We start from the raw sequence: 15,050 nt of genomic DNA on the forward strand, positions 1-15,050 counted from the left end.
AGTACAGGAGTGAGATAGACAATCTGGTGAACTGGTGCAGCAGCAATAATCTCTCCCTCAATGTCAACAAAATGAAGGAGATTGTCGTCGACTTCAGGAAGCGTAGTAGAGGACATGCCCCTGTCTATATCAATGGGGACAAAGTAGAAAGGGTCAAGAGCTTGAAGTTTTTAGGTGTCCAGATCATCAACAACCTGTCCTGGTCTCCCCATGCCGACACTATAGTTAAGAAAGCCCACCAATGCCTCTGCTTTCTCAGAAGACTAAGGAAATTTGGCGTGTCAGCTACGACTCTCACCAATTTTTATAGATGCACCATGGAAAGCATTCTTTCTGGTTGTATCACAGCTTGGTATGGCCCCTGCTCTGCCCAAGGCTGCAAGGAACTACAAAAGGTTGTGAATGTAGCTCAATCCATCACACAAACCAGCCTCCCATCCATTGACTCTGTCTACACTTCCCACTGCCTCGGAAAAGCAGCCAGCATAATTAAGGACCCCACGCACCCTGGACATTCTCTCTTCCACCTTCTTCCGTCGGGAAAAAGATACAAAAGTCTGAGGTCACGTATCAACCGACTCAAGAACAGCTTCTTCCCTGCTGTCAGACTTTTGAATGGACTTACCTTGCATTAAGTTGATCTTTCTCTACACCCCTAGCTATGACTGTAACACTACATTCTGCACTCTCTCATTTCCTTCTCTATGAACGGTATGTTTTTGTCTGTATAGCGCGCAAGAAACAATACTTCTCATACATGTGACAATAATAAATCAAATCAAATCAAATCAAATAAATTCCAGAGAGTGTAGGCTTAAACTGTTCAATCCCTCTTCATACGACAAACCCCTCATCTCTGGAATCAATCTAGTGAACCTCCTCTGAACTGCTTCCCATGCCACTACACCTCATGATTCAGGCTCCAATGGGGCCGAGGTACCCCCAGACTGAACAAACTGCAATCTCAGTGTCTTAACTTCTTTGATTTTTACTGATTGTTAAAATAGAGAACCTTTCTGACATCTGCCTCTCTCCCAGCCAATCCCCAAACGCTCCCCCAAAAAGCTCAACCAGCTCGGTTGGGAGAAATTTTGATTTTCAGTGATCATAACACAGGTGCTAACGATTGAGCCGTTACATAGTTCACCCTATTTAACCTCCACTGACACAGTCAGTGTGTCGGGTGGTTGGCAGGGGAAGGGATAGAGCTGATACAGTAATGGGGCACAGTAGCTGTGTGAAAGGGTACGGTGAACAGGGCGAAAGGACGGAGTGACACAGCGTAGGGGGTACAGCTGGGAGCGTGTGAGGGGTTCAGTTGGGAGGATGTGAGGGGTTTAGCTGGCAGGTTGTAGGTGGCACAGTTTGTGTCTTTTTGCTATCTACACATAGAGGTAATTAATTCAATGAAACATAGGGACCTAGGTTCGAATCCTGGCTTGGGTCACTGTCTGTGTGGAGTTTGCACACTGTCTGTGTGGAGTTTGCACATTCTCCTCATGTCTGCGTGGGTTTCCTCCGGGCGCTCCGGTTTCCTCCCACAGTCCAAAGATGTGCGGGTTAGGTTGATTGGCCATGCTAAAATTGCCCTTAGTGTCCTGGGATGCGTAGATTAGAGGGATTAGCAGGTAAAATATGTAAGGACATGGGGGTAGGGCCTGGGTGGGATTGTGGTCGGTGCAGACTCGATGGGCCAAATGGCCTCTTTCTGTACTGTAGGGTTTCTATGATTCTATGATTCTATGAAGCTTTCTCCATGTGGAATCAGCTGCTCCCCCTCCCCCACCCAACCCCTCTTTCCCCACCCCCAATCCCCCCACCCCCCTCCTCACAGGAAGTTCATCTCCCATTGAGAAACACAAAGATCAAAGTGAAGCAGATTCTGAGATGACAAACGGTTGGGAGATATTTGACGTATTTCAAGTTCCCAGGTTTTTAGCAGCTGTTTCTGTTAGTTTTTATGTTGGATTTTTATGCCAAAACTTATCAAAGATATAAATTTCAGAACAAACATTGATACCAATCCGAGTGTGCAACGGGATGCTTCTAAAAACTGAATTAATATCTATAGTTGTGAATCAGAGCAGAATCTCGGTCCTAACTCCTGAGGTTCCACTCAAACTACACAGTCAGCATTAAGCAGAGAATTAGAACAATGTGTGGGGCAATCATTAACGTGAAGCCTGAGTTTGTCAGAGGGTGAGACACTACAGAAGCAGTGATATCCATAACTATTCCCAACATCCCTGAAACATTAACTTCCTATTCAGATTGATTTACTCCATGTGATATCAAGAAATGACTGAAGGAACTGGATATCACAAAGTCTGTGGGCTCTAACAACATCTCACTGCAGTACTGGTGCATTCTGCCTGAGAACTAGCTGTTCCAGTACAGCTACAATGTGGAAAGTTTCCAGTTATGTCCCGTCCAAATAAGGCAGTCCAGTCCAGTCCAAAGATGTGCAGGTTAGGTTGATTGGCCATAGTAAATTGCCCCTGAGCATCAGGGGGACTAGCTAGGGTAAATGCATGGGTTAATGGGGGTAGGGACTGGGTGGGGTTGTGGTCGGTGCTACTCGATGGGCTGAATGGTCTCCTCTGCACTGTATGATTCTATGACAAATATTTTCTGGCCAATTACCATCAATCTATTCTCAATCATCTCTCCACTGGTTGGAATCATTGTTGGCACAAAGTAAGATGGTGATTGGAGGTCAATCATTCCAGTCTCAGGCCATCTCTGCAGGAGTCCCTCAGGGTAGAGTCCGAGGCCCAACAATCTTCAGCTCCTTCACCAATGACCTTCCCTCCGTCATAAGTTCAGAAGTGGGGATGTTCGCTGATGTTTGCACAATGTTCAGCACCATTCGCAACTCCTCAGATACTGAAGCAGAATGCAACATTTTGGCTTGGGTTGACAAATGGCAAGGAACATTCACACCACACAAGTGCCAAACAATGGCTATCCCCAACAAGAAATAAACTAACCATCACCCTTGACATTCAATGACCATCACTGAATCTCCCACGATTAACATCCTGGGGTTACCATTGACCAGAAACTGAACTGGACTCACCACATAAACACTGTGGCTGTCAGAGCAGGCCAGAGGCTGGGAATCCTGCTGTGAGTAACTCACCTCCTGATTCCCCAAGCCTGTCCACCATCTACAAGGCACAAGTCAGGAGTGTGATGGAATACCCTCCACTTGCCTGGATGGGTGCGGCTCCAACAACACTCAAGAAGCTCAACACCATCCAGGACAAAGCTGATAAAGGACATCAACATGGATTTCATAGAATCATAGAAACCCTACAGTGCAGAAGGAGGCCACCCGGCCCACCGAGTCCGCACCGACCACAATCCCACCCAGGCCCCGCCCGCTAATCCCTTTTTTTTTACCCGCTAATTTACCCGCTAATCTATGCATCCCAGGACTCTCAGGGGCAATTTTTAACCTGGCCAATCAACCTAACCCGCACATCTTTGGACTGTGGGAGGAAACCGGAGCACCCGGAGGAAGTCCACGCAGACACGAGGAGAATGTGCAAACTCCACACAGACAGTGACCCGAGCCGGGAATCGAACCCTGTGAAGCGGCAGTGCTAACCACTGTGCTACCGTGCCGCCCTGTGAAGGAAAAATCAAGTTTGATTGTGTTTTGGATGTTGGCGATGGATAAGTACTTGAAGAAGAAAAACTGCAGCAATGTGGAGCTAGAGCAGGTCAGTGGAAATGAATAGCATGCTCTTTGAAAGAACTGACTTAATGGACTGAATGGCCTCCTTCTATTCTGTACTATTTTATGATTCTATGAGTAGTCATTAGAGGGGGTATCATGCCTCTGTGAATGTGCCTGGAGGGAGTGCAGTGTCAGAATCATAGAGCTCTTACAGCAAGAGAAAGACTATTTGCACCATAGAATCCATACAGTCTCCACATACTGAAGGAGGCCATTCGGCCCATTGAGTCTGCACCGACGCCCCGACAAAGCAAATTTACCCAGGCCCACTTCCCTGTCCTATCTCCTTAAACCTACACATTTACATGGCCAATCCACCTAACTGGCACATCTGTGGGAGGAAACCCAAGCACCTAGAGAAAACCCACACAGACACGGGGAGAATGTACAAACTCCACACAGACAGTAGTTATTCACAATCTCCTTACACTAGGGGAGGGCAAACATTTCATACTGATGGCCGCAACTGGCTGTGTGTAGGGTCAAAAATGTTCCAGAAATGAAGAATTTGTGTTCAAACAGGGATGACACAAGTTTGCATAAATCAACATTATGTTAAAACTATAGTGAACACTAAACTCTGCGAGAAAGCAGCAGCATTGCGTTATTTGCTGATTGAACTTCACAATTGTGTGAGGCTCCTTTCTGAACACAAGGTTTTGCTGCACTGTGTAGATGTTTGGTGGTTTTTCCATCTAACTGATGACTTTTTCATGCTGAAATCTGTAATTAGCTCTGTTGGATCATCGGTGATGTTCCAATGAATAGTGCCAATAATCAAAACACATTCAAACTATTTTAGCTTCAAAGTAAACCAGAAGTTATGAAGCAATTTCTTTGTTACAAAATTAAACTTGGAGATTTGAAAAAGAAAACAAAATCCTCTCTGCCAGCCTTTTCTCAAATTACCGTTTTTCAAGATTTCTCACACTTCAACAGGGACAAACAGTTACACAGGGGACAGGCACACAGGGACGGACAGGCACACAGGGACGGACAGGCACACAGGGACGGACAGGCAGACAGAGGCGGACAGGCACACAGGGGCGGACAGGCACACAGGGGCGGACAGGCACACAGGGGTGGACAGGCAGACAGAGGCGGACAGGCACACAGGGGTGGACAGGCAGACAGAGGCGGACAGGCACACAGGGGCGGACAGGCACACAGGGGCGGACAGGCACACAGGGACGGACAGGCACACAGGGGCGGACAGGCACACAGGGGCGGACAGGCAGACAGAGGCGGACAGGCACACAGGGGTGGACAGGCAGACAGGGGCGGACAGGCAGACAGGGGCGGACAGGCACACAGGGACGGACAGGCACACAGGGACGGACAGGCACACAGGGGCAGGCACACAGGGGTGGACAGGCAGACAGAGGCGGACAGGCACACAGGGACGGACAGGCACACAGGGACGGACAGGCACACAGGGACGGACAGGCACACAGGGACGGACAGGCACACAGGGACGGACAGGCACACAGGGGCAGGCACACAGGGGTGGACAGGCAGACAGAGGCGGACAGGCACACAGGGACGGACAGGCACACAGGGGCGGACAGGCACACAGGGACGGACAGGCACACAGGGACGGACAGGCACACAGGGGTGGACAGGCAGACAGAGGCGGACAGGCACACAGGGACGGACAGGCACACAGGGACGGACAGGCACACAGGGACGGACAGGCACACAGGGACGGACAGGCACACAGGGGCAGGCACACAGGGGTGGACAGGCAGACAGAGGCGGACAGGCACACAGGGACGGACAGGCACACAGGGACGGACAGGCACACAGGGACGGACAAGCACACAGGGACGGACAGGCACACAGGGACGGACAGGCACACAGGGACGGACAGGCACACAGGGACGGACAGGCACACAGGGACGGACAGGCACACAGGGACGGACAGGCACACAGCGGCAGACAGTCACACAGCGGCAGACAGGCACACAGTGGCAGACAGGCACACAGCAGCAGACAGACACACAGGGACAGGCACACAGTGGCAGACAGTCACACAGCGGCAGTCACACAGCGGTAGCCAGTCACACAGCGGCAGACAGACAGGCACACAGCGGCAGACAGGCACACAGCAGCAGACAGACAGGCACACAGTGGCAGACAGGCACACAGCGGCAGACAGTCACACAGCGGCAGAAAGACACACAGGGACAGGCACACAGGGACAGGCACACAGGGACAGACAGTCACACAGCGGCAGACAGTCACACAGCGGCAGACAGTCACACAGCGGCAGACAGACACACAGCGGCAGACAGACACACAGCGGCAGACAGACACACAGCGGCAGACACACAGGGGCAGACAGACACACAGGGGCAGACACACAGGGGCAGACAGACACACAGGGGCAGACACACAGGGACAGACAGGCACACAGGGACAGACAGTCACACAGCGGCAGACAATCACACAGCGGCAAACAGTCACACAGCGGCAAACAGTCACACAGCGGCAGACAGTCACACAGCGGCAGACAGTCACACAGGGACAGACAGTCACACAGGGGCAGACACACAGGGACAGGCACACAGGGACAGGCACACAGGGACAGGCACACAGGGACAGGCACACAGGGGTAGCTACACAACGCTTTGCCTCGGCAATGTGCACTGTATGCTGAGTAAACTTGTAGATTTAAGGTTGATAGATGTTACTCCAAACTGAAATCAGCCACTGACATGCAGTGATGCAGTGCTAATGTCACTGGATGAGGAATCCAGAGGCCCAGCGCTAATGCACTGCAGACACGGGTTCAAATTCACAGTGAAATACAAACGTGATTAATAAATCTGGAATTAAAGGCACTCAGTGATGGTGACCATGAAACTGCCATCAATTGTTGTAAAAACCCACCTCGCTCCCCAGTAAGTTTCGGAAATCTGCCATGTTACCCGGTCTAGCCTACATGTAACTCTTAACCGCCCTCTGAAACGCTCAAATAAGCTCGGTACCGGAAATGGCAATGACAAACCACAGCCCTGTCGACCCTGGAGAGTGCCCCTTACTAATACCCGGGCAAATGTGTCAAAATTGGGAGAGCTGTCCCACAGATTAGGCAAGAAACAGCCTGACATAGTCATACTCACAGAATCATACCTTACAGACAATGTCCCAGACATTGACAGCTTAGGGGTTTAAAGAAGAAGGGCAGCATGGACAAGTTGGGCTGAAAGGCCTGTTTCCATGCTGTAAACCTCGATGACTGTATGACATCCCCATCCCTGAGTATGACCTGTCTTATCAGCAGGACAGACCCAGCAGAGGTGGTGGCATGGTGGTATACATTCAAGGGATAGTTGCTCTGGGAGTTCTCAACATCGACTCTGGACCCCATGAAATCTCTGGCATCAGCTCAAACATGGACAAGGAAACCTCCTGCTGCTTACCTGTTACTGCACACATACCATCCCCCACAGCTCCTTGCCCCCTCCGCTGCTCCCCCCAGCACTTCAGCTGATGACTCAGTACTCTTCCATGTTGAACAACACTTGGAGGAAGCACTCAGGGTGGCAAGGGTGTAAAATGTATTCTGGGTGGGGTGATTTCAATGTCCATCACCAACTCACCCTCATAATTGTCCCTCATTAATTGAGCTTCACCAGGTTTGTTTTGAGGGACTGTGTCACTCTGTACTGCAATCTTGTTCAGACATCTCCCTGGCACAATACTCGACTAACCCTGCCATCAGCTCACTCGCAGTTCCACCACAGCACAAGTAGGACTTACTCAGTCGGTCTGACGAGGGATAACTTTCCTAATTTCACGATTAAAGATCCCGTTGGACTCTTGATTTTCTTCACCGCCGGCGTCTTAAAGAGTGAGAACCTCCGGAGCAAATTAAAACCTGTGAGGGAAGACAGAAACTTGAACCATCCTGACACCAGGGCTTCGCAGTTCTCTGTAAGATTCCACTTTCTCTCCGTCAGTCCTGAGGTGATCCATGGGTATGTGGTGGATCTACTGTGACCTTCATCACAGCAACAATGAGGTGTTGCCATCCTAACTTTTAAATGTAAGTCAGGAACTAGGCCTCTGCTGAGGTAGCTGCCTCCAGCACAGGAACAGGCCCAAATTGGAGCCCTTCTGTCACAGGGGAACCATAATACTCAAGAGCTATCAATGATTTTAGTGTGAGGATTCTGCGCAGACTCCTGTAAACACCTCCCACTAAATGGATCACCGTCCATGGGAACTGTAGGTGCCTGGGAGATCTTAAACTGAGCCTGAAATGCTTTTACAATTCAATGACTGTGTGTACCATCTACAAGATGCACTGCAGGAACTCACCAAGGTTCCTTAGACAGCACCTTCTGAACCCACAACCACTTGTCCAGAAGGACAAGGGCAGCAGACACCTGGGAACAGCACCACCTGGAGGTTCCCCTCCAAGTCACTCACCATCCTGATTTGGAAATATATCACTGTTCCTTCACTGTCACTGGGTCAAAATCCTGGAACTCCCTCTCTAACAGCACTGTGGGTGTACCTGCACCACATGACTGCAGTGGTTGAAGAAGGCAGCTCAGCACCACCCTCTCATGGGCAATTAGAGATGGATAATAAATGTTGGCCTAGCCAGTGATGCCCATATCTGGTAAATGAATGTAAAAAAACTCAGATATGAAGACCTCTTTTGTATGAATTTGGAGAAAATAATCCCTTTTACACAACCTACCAAGGGGTTATCTGGGAGAATCATCAGGCAAATATTCACATTGAGGCAAGGAATAAGGTATTAGGGTTCGGGTCTCAGACTAGGAGGTGAATCTTAAGGAGCATCTTACAGGGGTAGAGAGATGGAGATACAGAGGGAATTCCAAAGCTTCAGGCGGCACAGCCCCCAATGATGGAGTGAAGGAAGTTGGTGCAGAGGAGTCCAGAGTTAGAGGGATACAGAGCTCTTGGGGGATTCTACAGCTGGAGGAGGTACAGAGACAGGATTGGGGCAGACAGGGATTTGAAAACAAGGATGAGAGACATCACTTGGCAGGGAGGCATTTTGGGTGGGTGAGCAGATGGGTGATGGGTGAACAGGATGTGGTCCAAGCTCGGATTCAGTCAAAAAAGTGTTGGATGAGCTCAAATTCATGAAGGGTGAAAATGGGAATGCTATTCAGGGGAGCAATGGAAGAGTCAGGTTCGAGGTTACAAAGGATGGATGAGGATTTCAGCACCGTGGAGAACTGTGACAGAATGGTGCAGGAGCGGGAAGTGAAATGATAATGGGACATTCACAAATATGACTGAATAAATAGTGGATGGAAAACACAAGGAGAGGTGTTGGTGGAGGATGGTGTGGCCATTGTCAAAGGCTGCAGCTCGGCTGGGAATGATATGGAGATAGTTCATCACAATCAGAGTCACTTTGGACAGACAGGTATTGGTACCTGTTCCAGCGCAGCAAGCTGGCTGGAGGGATTTAAACATGGAATTTCAGGAAAGATTTGGGATGTGAAAATGCATTGTAAAGTCTTTGGAGAGCAGAGGGAGGCTGGAGATGGGATGGTTGTTTGCAAGGACAGAGGTAACAAGCGCGCGGCTTTCTAAAGAGTTGGAGATGATGGGGAGAGACTGAACCTGGAGAGAGAGAACCATTAATGATATTCTGCAATGTGGGTCAGGAGTGCAAGTCGCAGGGTCAGCAGTTTGATGGGAATAGGATGGGGGGAGCAGGACGTGGGTGTCAGGCACAAACTGAGTTTGAAGAAAGGGAGATAGGAGAGAAACTGGAGAAAGGTGTGAGCTGAGGACAGGGGGGTGGGGGGAGACCTGGAGGAGGTTTGGCTCAGTAAGCTCTGGGGAGAGGGCGAAACTGATTGGATGGTCAATCTTAGTGACGCAAAAGCTCCTTGCATTTCTTGCTGGAGGAGATTGTAGAAGGGGTTGGCGAGAGGGCATAGTTTACAGTGGACAAACAAAGATAAGATTCACCTTTACTTCCCAGCGTGATCCAGGAAGAGTGAGCTGTTTCAGGATAGTGGGAGCTAACAGTGCTTTGTGTGGTCTAGCCGATTCTGGCAGTGGCAGCTAAAGCAGTTATCCATTATAAATGTTCTGCTGGACTGAAGGAAGTGAAGCCTGGGATCACACAGGGGATAATGTCCTGGGTGAGAGAGCGCGGGGGGGGGGGGGGGGGGGGGGGGGGTGGGTGGGGGGGGGGGGGGGGGGTGGGGGGGTTAATGGGAACAAGGGCATTAAAGGCAGGAATGAGGGAGAAATGGGTACATAGATCTGCAGTGACTGAAATCAAGGAATTCAGCGTGGGCAGCAGGTGGCAGCTGCCAACTCATGTTCCATCGTTGTGTGGTACAGAATTCAAACTAATGGCCCATCAGCGAGGATTGTGAGTCCTGTTTGTGACAGTGAGAGATTGAAATGAGCGACTGTACCTGAAACATTAACATATTGCTCCTGGTTCTGTAACTTCCATCCATCACCATGTACACGAGGGCATGGAATATCTGCAGAAGGAAAATCCATGAGTGACTCCAAACAGTGACCATAACCACGCGTACAACTTGCATTTATATAGTGCTTATCACAACCACAGGACATCTCAGCGTGCTTTCACAGCCAATGAAGTGCTTCTGAAATGTTACAAAAATGTGACAGTCGATTTGTGTAAATCAAACTGCCAAAAACAGCAATGAGATAAACGACAGTCAACAGTGATGCCCGTGTAGTCCATGGCATGGTGGCACAGTGATTAGCTCAGCTGCCTCACAGCGCCAGGGACACAGGCCTTAGCTGACGGTCAGTATGGAGATTGTACGTTCTCCATGTGTCTCGTGGGTTTCCTCCTGCAGATGTGTAGGTTAGATAGATTGATGGGGTTGAGCTGTGGGGTCACAGGGTTAGGGTGGGGGGGGGGGGGGGGAGGAGGTGCTGCTGCTGGGTGCTCTTTTGTAGAGTCGGTGCAGACTCGACGGGTCAAATGGCCTCCTTCTGCACTGAATTTTACCGCTTGAAATACTTAAACATGATAAGATGTAATTCTTAACTGCTAGCTATCTCTATTAGTTCCAGTTTAAACAATATCCCCATTGACATAAACACACTTCTTCAGAATCAGTTAGAAAGACACACCCGGCTTACATGAGTTACCAGTCCTCCAGCCTTTTAACCCCTCTGGACAGAGATACAGAGAGACACCCGTCTTCTGACTCTCAGACAGCAGCCTCCAGAGGAAAACCTGTCTTCACACCCACAGATTCCCCTTAGTCCCAAATGCCCCCCACTCCTTCCCTGGTTATCGTCTTCCCATTGATATACTTATAGAATATTTTGTGATTTTCCCTACTTCACCAGCCAGAGCTTTCTCATATCCTTTCTTTGCTCTTGTAATTTCTTTCTTAATGCCTCTGCTGATTTGCTCCTTTTGTAGCTGCTAAAAGCCTTTCTTTTCCTCCCCATCTTACCCTCAATATCTCTGGTCATCTATGGTTCTCTGGGTTTGCAGTGTTCCAATTATGATATCCATGGTCACATTCAGCTGGGTATCAACTCGTGTGTATGTGATGATCTTGATCAACAGGGGTGAAGTATTCTGCTACTGAGTATGAAAGTGTGAGTGCTGAGGTTCAGAGGGTGGTGGTAACAATAGCCCATGTTGACAATCAAGTTGTTTCTGGACTTGAGCTTGGCTGCAGTTGGATTTAGGTATTCCTGGAAGGTCAGTGTCCTATCCAGGATTGCTCCGAGGTATGTTGGAGTTGGGTGGTGCTTTAACTTGTAGCTGCCGTGTTATGTTAAACTTGCATAAGAAACTGGTTTGGCCTCAGTTGGAGTATTGTGTCCAGTTCTGGACACCACACTTTGGGAAGGGTGTGAAGAATGAGAGAGTGCAGGAAAAGATTCACAAGAATGGTTCCGGGATGAGGAACTCCAGTTACATAGATCCATTGGAGATGTTGGGACTGTTTTCCTTGGAGAAGAGAGGTTTGAGAGGAGATTTGATAGAAGTATTCAAAATCACGAGGGATCTGGCCAGAGTAGATAGGGAGAAACTGATTGAGAACCAGAGGACACAGATTTAATTGGTAAAAGAAGCGTTGGATACATGAGGAAAAATGCTTTCCCACAGCGAGTGGTTGGGGTCTGCAATGCGCTGCTTGAGTGAGGTGGAGGCAGTTGAATCGAGACTTTCAACAAGGACTTCCAAAAAGGGAGAATGTGCGGAGTTAGAGGAAAAGGAGGGAGAATGGCATTGGTAAATTGCTCCTTCAGAGGGCTGGTTACAGAGACGATGGGCCAAGTGGCCTCCTCATGTGCTGTGATTCTATTTTGCGTTTACTTACAGTCTGTGCCTCACAGCGCCAGGGACCCGGGTTCAATTCCAGTCTCGAGTCACTGTCTGTGTGGAGTTTGCACGTTCTCCCCGTGTCTGCGTGGGTTTCCTCCGAGTGCTCCGGTTTCCTCCCGAAAGATGTGCAGGTTAGGTTGATTGGCCATGCTAAATCGACCCTAGTATCAGGGGATTAGCAGGGTAAATACGTGGGGTGATGGGGCTAGGGCCTGGGTGAGATTGTGTTCGGTGCAGACTCAATGGGCCGAATGGCCTCCTTCTGCACTGTGGGGATTCGATGATTCTATGAATGTCAAGGCTGAGATCCCTATCCTCAGCTGGTGTTCGCTGTTTGTGTGGGGCTAACAAAGCCAGCTAGCCACCTTCTTTGCGAGTTGGAACGTGCTTGCTGATGTCTGATTTTTATCCTTCACTTCTTCCAAAGTATTTAACCTATCTCTGAACTCTGACTGGAAACTTGCTTCAAGGCACTGTCAACTCAGACAGTGCTCAGTACACCAGAATTGAGAATACCACAGAACAGACACCACCGAGGAGATCAGATCTGCTGCATCTGATCACTGCCAGTTCCTCAGTTTTCTACAGTGCTCGCACACGACCAGCAGCAGGACAATCAATCTTTTAATTCTTTGGGTTTGGATGTTATTAACATCGTTGGCATGTTTCGCCTGTCCCTGGATGCCCTTGACTTTGTGGTGCTGAGTCACCATGTAGAAAAGCTGCAGTCCCTGTGGTAAAATACTGCCCTGTGCGACTGGAGTCTCTTCCCATTCCCGCCCTGTGTTTCAGTGATCTTCTCATAGAATCCGACAGTGCAGAAGGAGGCCATTTGGCCCATCAAGTCTGCACCGACCACAATCCAACCCAGGCCCTATCCCCATAGCCCATGCATTTACCCTAGCTAGTCTCCCTGACACTAAGGGGTAATTTAGCATGGCCAATCCACCTTATCCGCACATCTTTGGAATGTGGGAGGAAACCAGAGCACCTGGAGGAAACCCACGCAGACACTGGGGAAAACACGCAAACTCCACACCGATGATGACCCAAGCTGGGAAGCGAACCCGGATCCCTGGCGCTGTGAGGTAGCAATGCTAATGACGGTGCTATCGTGCTGCTGTTCCATTCCCACCCCGTGTTTCAGTGGTCTGTCCCATTCCATCCCGTGTTTCAGTGGTCTATCCCATTCCCACCCCGTGTTTCAGTGGTCTGTCCCATTCCCACCCCGTGTTTCATAGAATCATAGAAACCCTACAGTGCAGAAGGAGGCCATTCGGCCCATCGAGTCTGCACCGACCACAATCCCACCCAGGCCCTACCCCCATATCCCTACACATTTACCTGCTAATCCTTCTAAGCTACACATCTCAGGACACTAAGGGGCAATTTTAGCATGGCCAATCAACCTAACCCGCACATCTTTGGACTGTGAGAGGAAACCAGAGCACCCGAAGGAAACCCACGCAGACACGAGGAGAATGTGCAAACTCCACACAGACAGTGACCCAAGCCAGGAATCGAACCCAGGTCCCTGGAGCTGTGAAGCAGCAGTGCAAACCACTGTGCTACCGTGCCGCCCCTTTCAGTGGTCTCTCCCATTCCCACCCCGTGTTTCAGTGGTCTCTTCCATTCCCACCCCGTGTTTCAGTGGTCTGTCCCATTCCTATCCTAGTTGATTCTGAGATGAGGGTCCTGAATCTTAATGAAGGAATCTACTATGTTACGAGGCACAAGGTGGTTGTGATGGATTGAGGAACGTTACTTAAAGGGATAATGGTGGATAGTCAATGGCAAACAGTCAGAGCGCATGGGTGAACTGCAACAATTGTTATTCCTATCTGGCACAAAAGTAAAGCGGGAAAGGTGGCCAAACCGTGGCTTACAAGGAAATTAGAGATAGTATTAGATCCAAGGAAGAGCCATACAAATTGGCCTGAAAAAGAACAATAGACATGAGGATTAGGAGCAGTTTAGAATTCAGCAAAGGAGGACCAAGGGACTGATTAAGAAGGGGACAATAGAGAACAAGAGTAAGCTTGCAGCGAACATAACAACTGACTTCGAGAGGTATGTGAGGAGAAAAAGAGAGGACAAATGTAGGTCCTTTACAGTCAGAAACGGGAATTTATAATGGGGAACAAAGAAATGGCTGACCAACTAAATACGTATTTTGGTTCTGTCTTCACAGAGGAGGAAACAAGTGACCTATCAGAAATGTTGGGGAACACAAGGTTTAGTGAGAGAGAGGAACCGAAGGAAATCTGTATTAGTAGAGGAATGGTGTTGGGGAAATTGATGGGATTGAAGGCGGATAAATCCTCAGGGCCTGATAATCTACATCCCAGAGTATTTAAGGAAGTGACCCGAGAAATAGTGGATGCATTGCTGGTCATTTTCTAAGATTCTATATACTCTGAAACAGTGGGAGATGATGTGGCTGCTGGGGGGTGGGTGGGGGGAGTGGGGGGGGGGGGGGGGGGGAGGTGAGGGTGGATTGTCTTTTATCGCTCTCCTTGCTTCTGCTCACTGGCCCCTGATCCCATTGATTGGTCACTGAGTTCTTGTCCCAATCTTTCCCTTGCTCAGTGACACCTGGTCCAAGTCACTGACCCTTGTTCTAGATAACTGAAACTAACTCCTGGTCCTGATGACCAGCCCTGCGCCTGAACTCTGACCTCTCATCCTGACACTCACCCCTGCTTCCTAAACTCTGACCTCTGGTCCTGACGCCCACCCCTGCTCTCTGAACTCTGACCTCTAGTTCTGACACTCCCTGAACTCTGACCTCTGGTCCTGACACTCACCCCTGCTCCCTGAACTCTGACTTCTGACCCTGACAGTGACCCCTGCTCCCTGAACTCTGACCTCTGGCCCTGACACTCAGCCCTGCTCCCCACTGAGCCTGAGGTGGGGAGCTGGACAGCAGTTAGATATTCACCATGACAGTGAAGGAGACTTCCT

At 49.6% G+C, this 15,050-nt stretch overlaps 1 protein-coding gene across 3 annotated transcripts in view; it reads right to left on the minus strand.

Annotated features, from left to right (window-relative positions):
• col16a1 (collagen, type XVI, alpha 1) overlaps positions 1-15,050 on the minus strand; it is a 425,594-nt gene that overhangs the window by 310,302 nt on the left and 100,242 nt on the right. For all 3 annotated transcript variants that reach the window (XM_078237703.1, XM_078237702.1, XM_078237701.1), the window contains exons 3-4: positions 10,174-10,245; positions 7,511-7,628 (exon numbers count right to left, since the gene is read on the minus strand). In XM_078237703.1, coding sequence (XP_078093829.1) covers positions 7,511-7,628; positions 10,174-10,245 — 190 coding nt within the window. The remainder of the gene's footprint in view (positions 1-7,510; positions 7,629-10,173; positions 10,246-15,050) is intronic.

Source organism: Mustelus asterias, chromosome 21 (assembly GCF_964213995.1).
Source record: "Mustelus asterias chromosome 21, sMusAst1.hap1.1, whole genome shotgun sequence".
Classification (NCBI taxonomy): domain Eukaryota; kingdom Metazoa; phylum Chordata; class Chondrichthyes; order Carcharhiniformes; family Triakidae; genus Mustelus; species Mustelus asterias.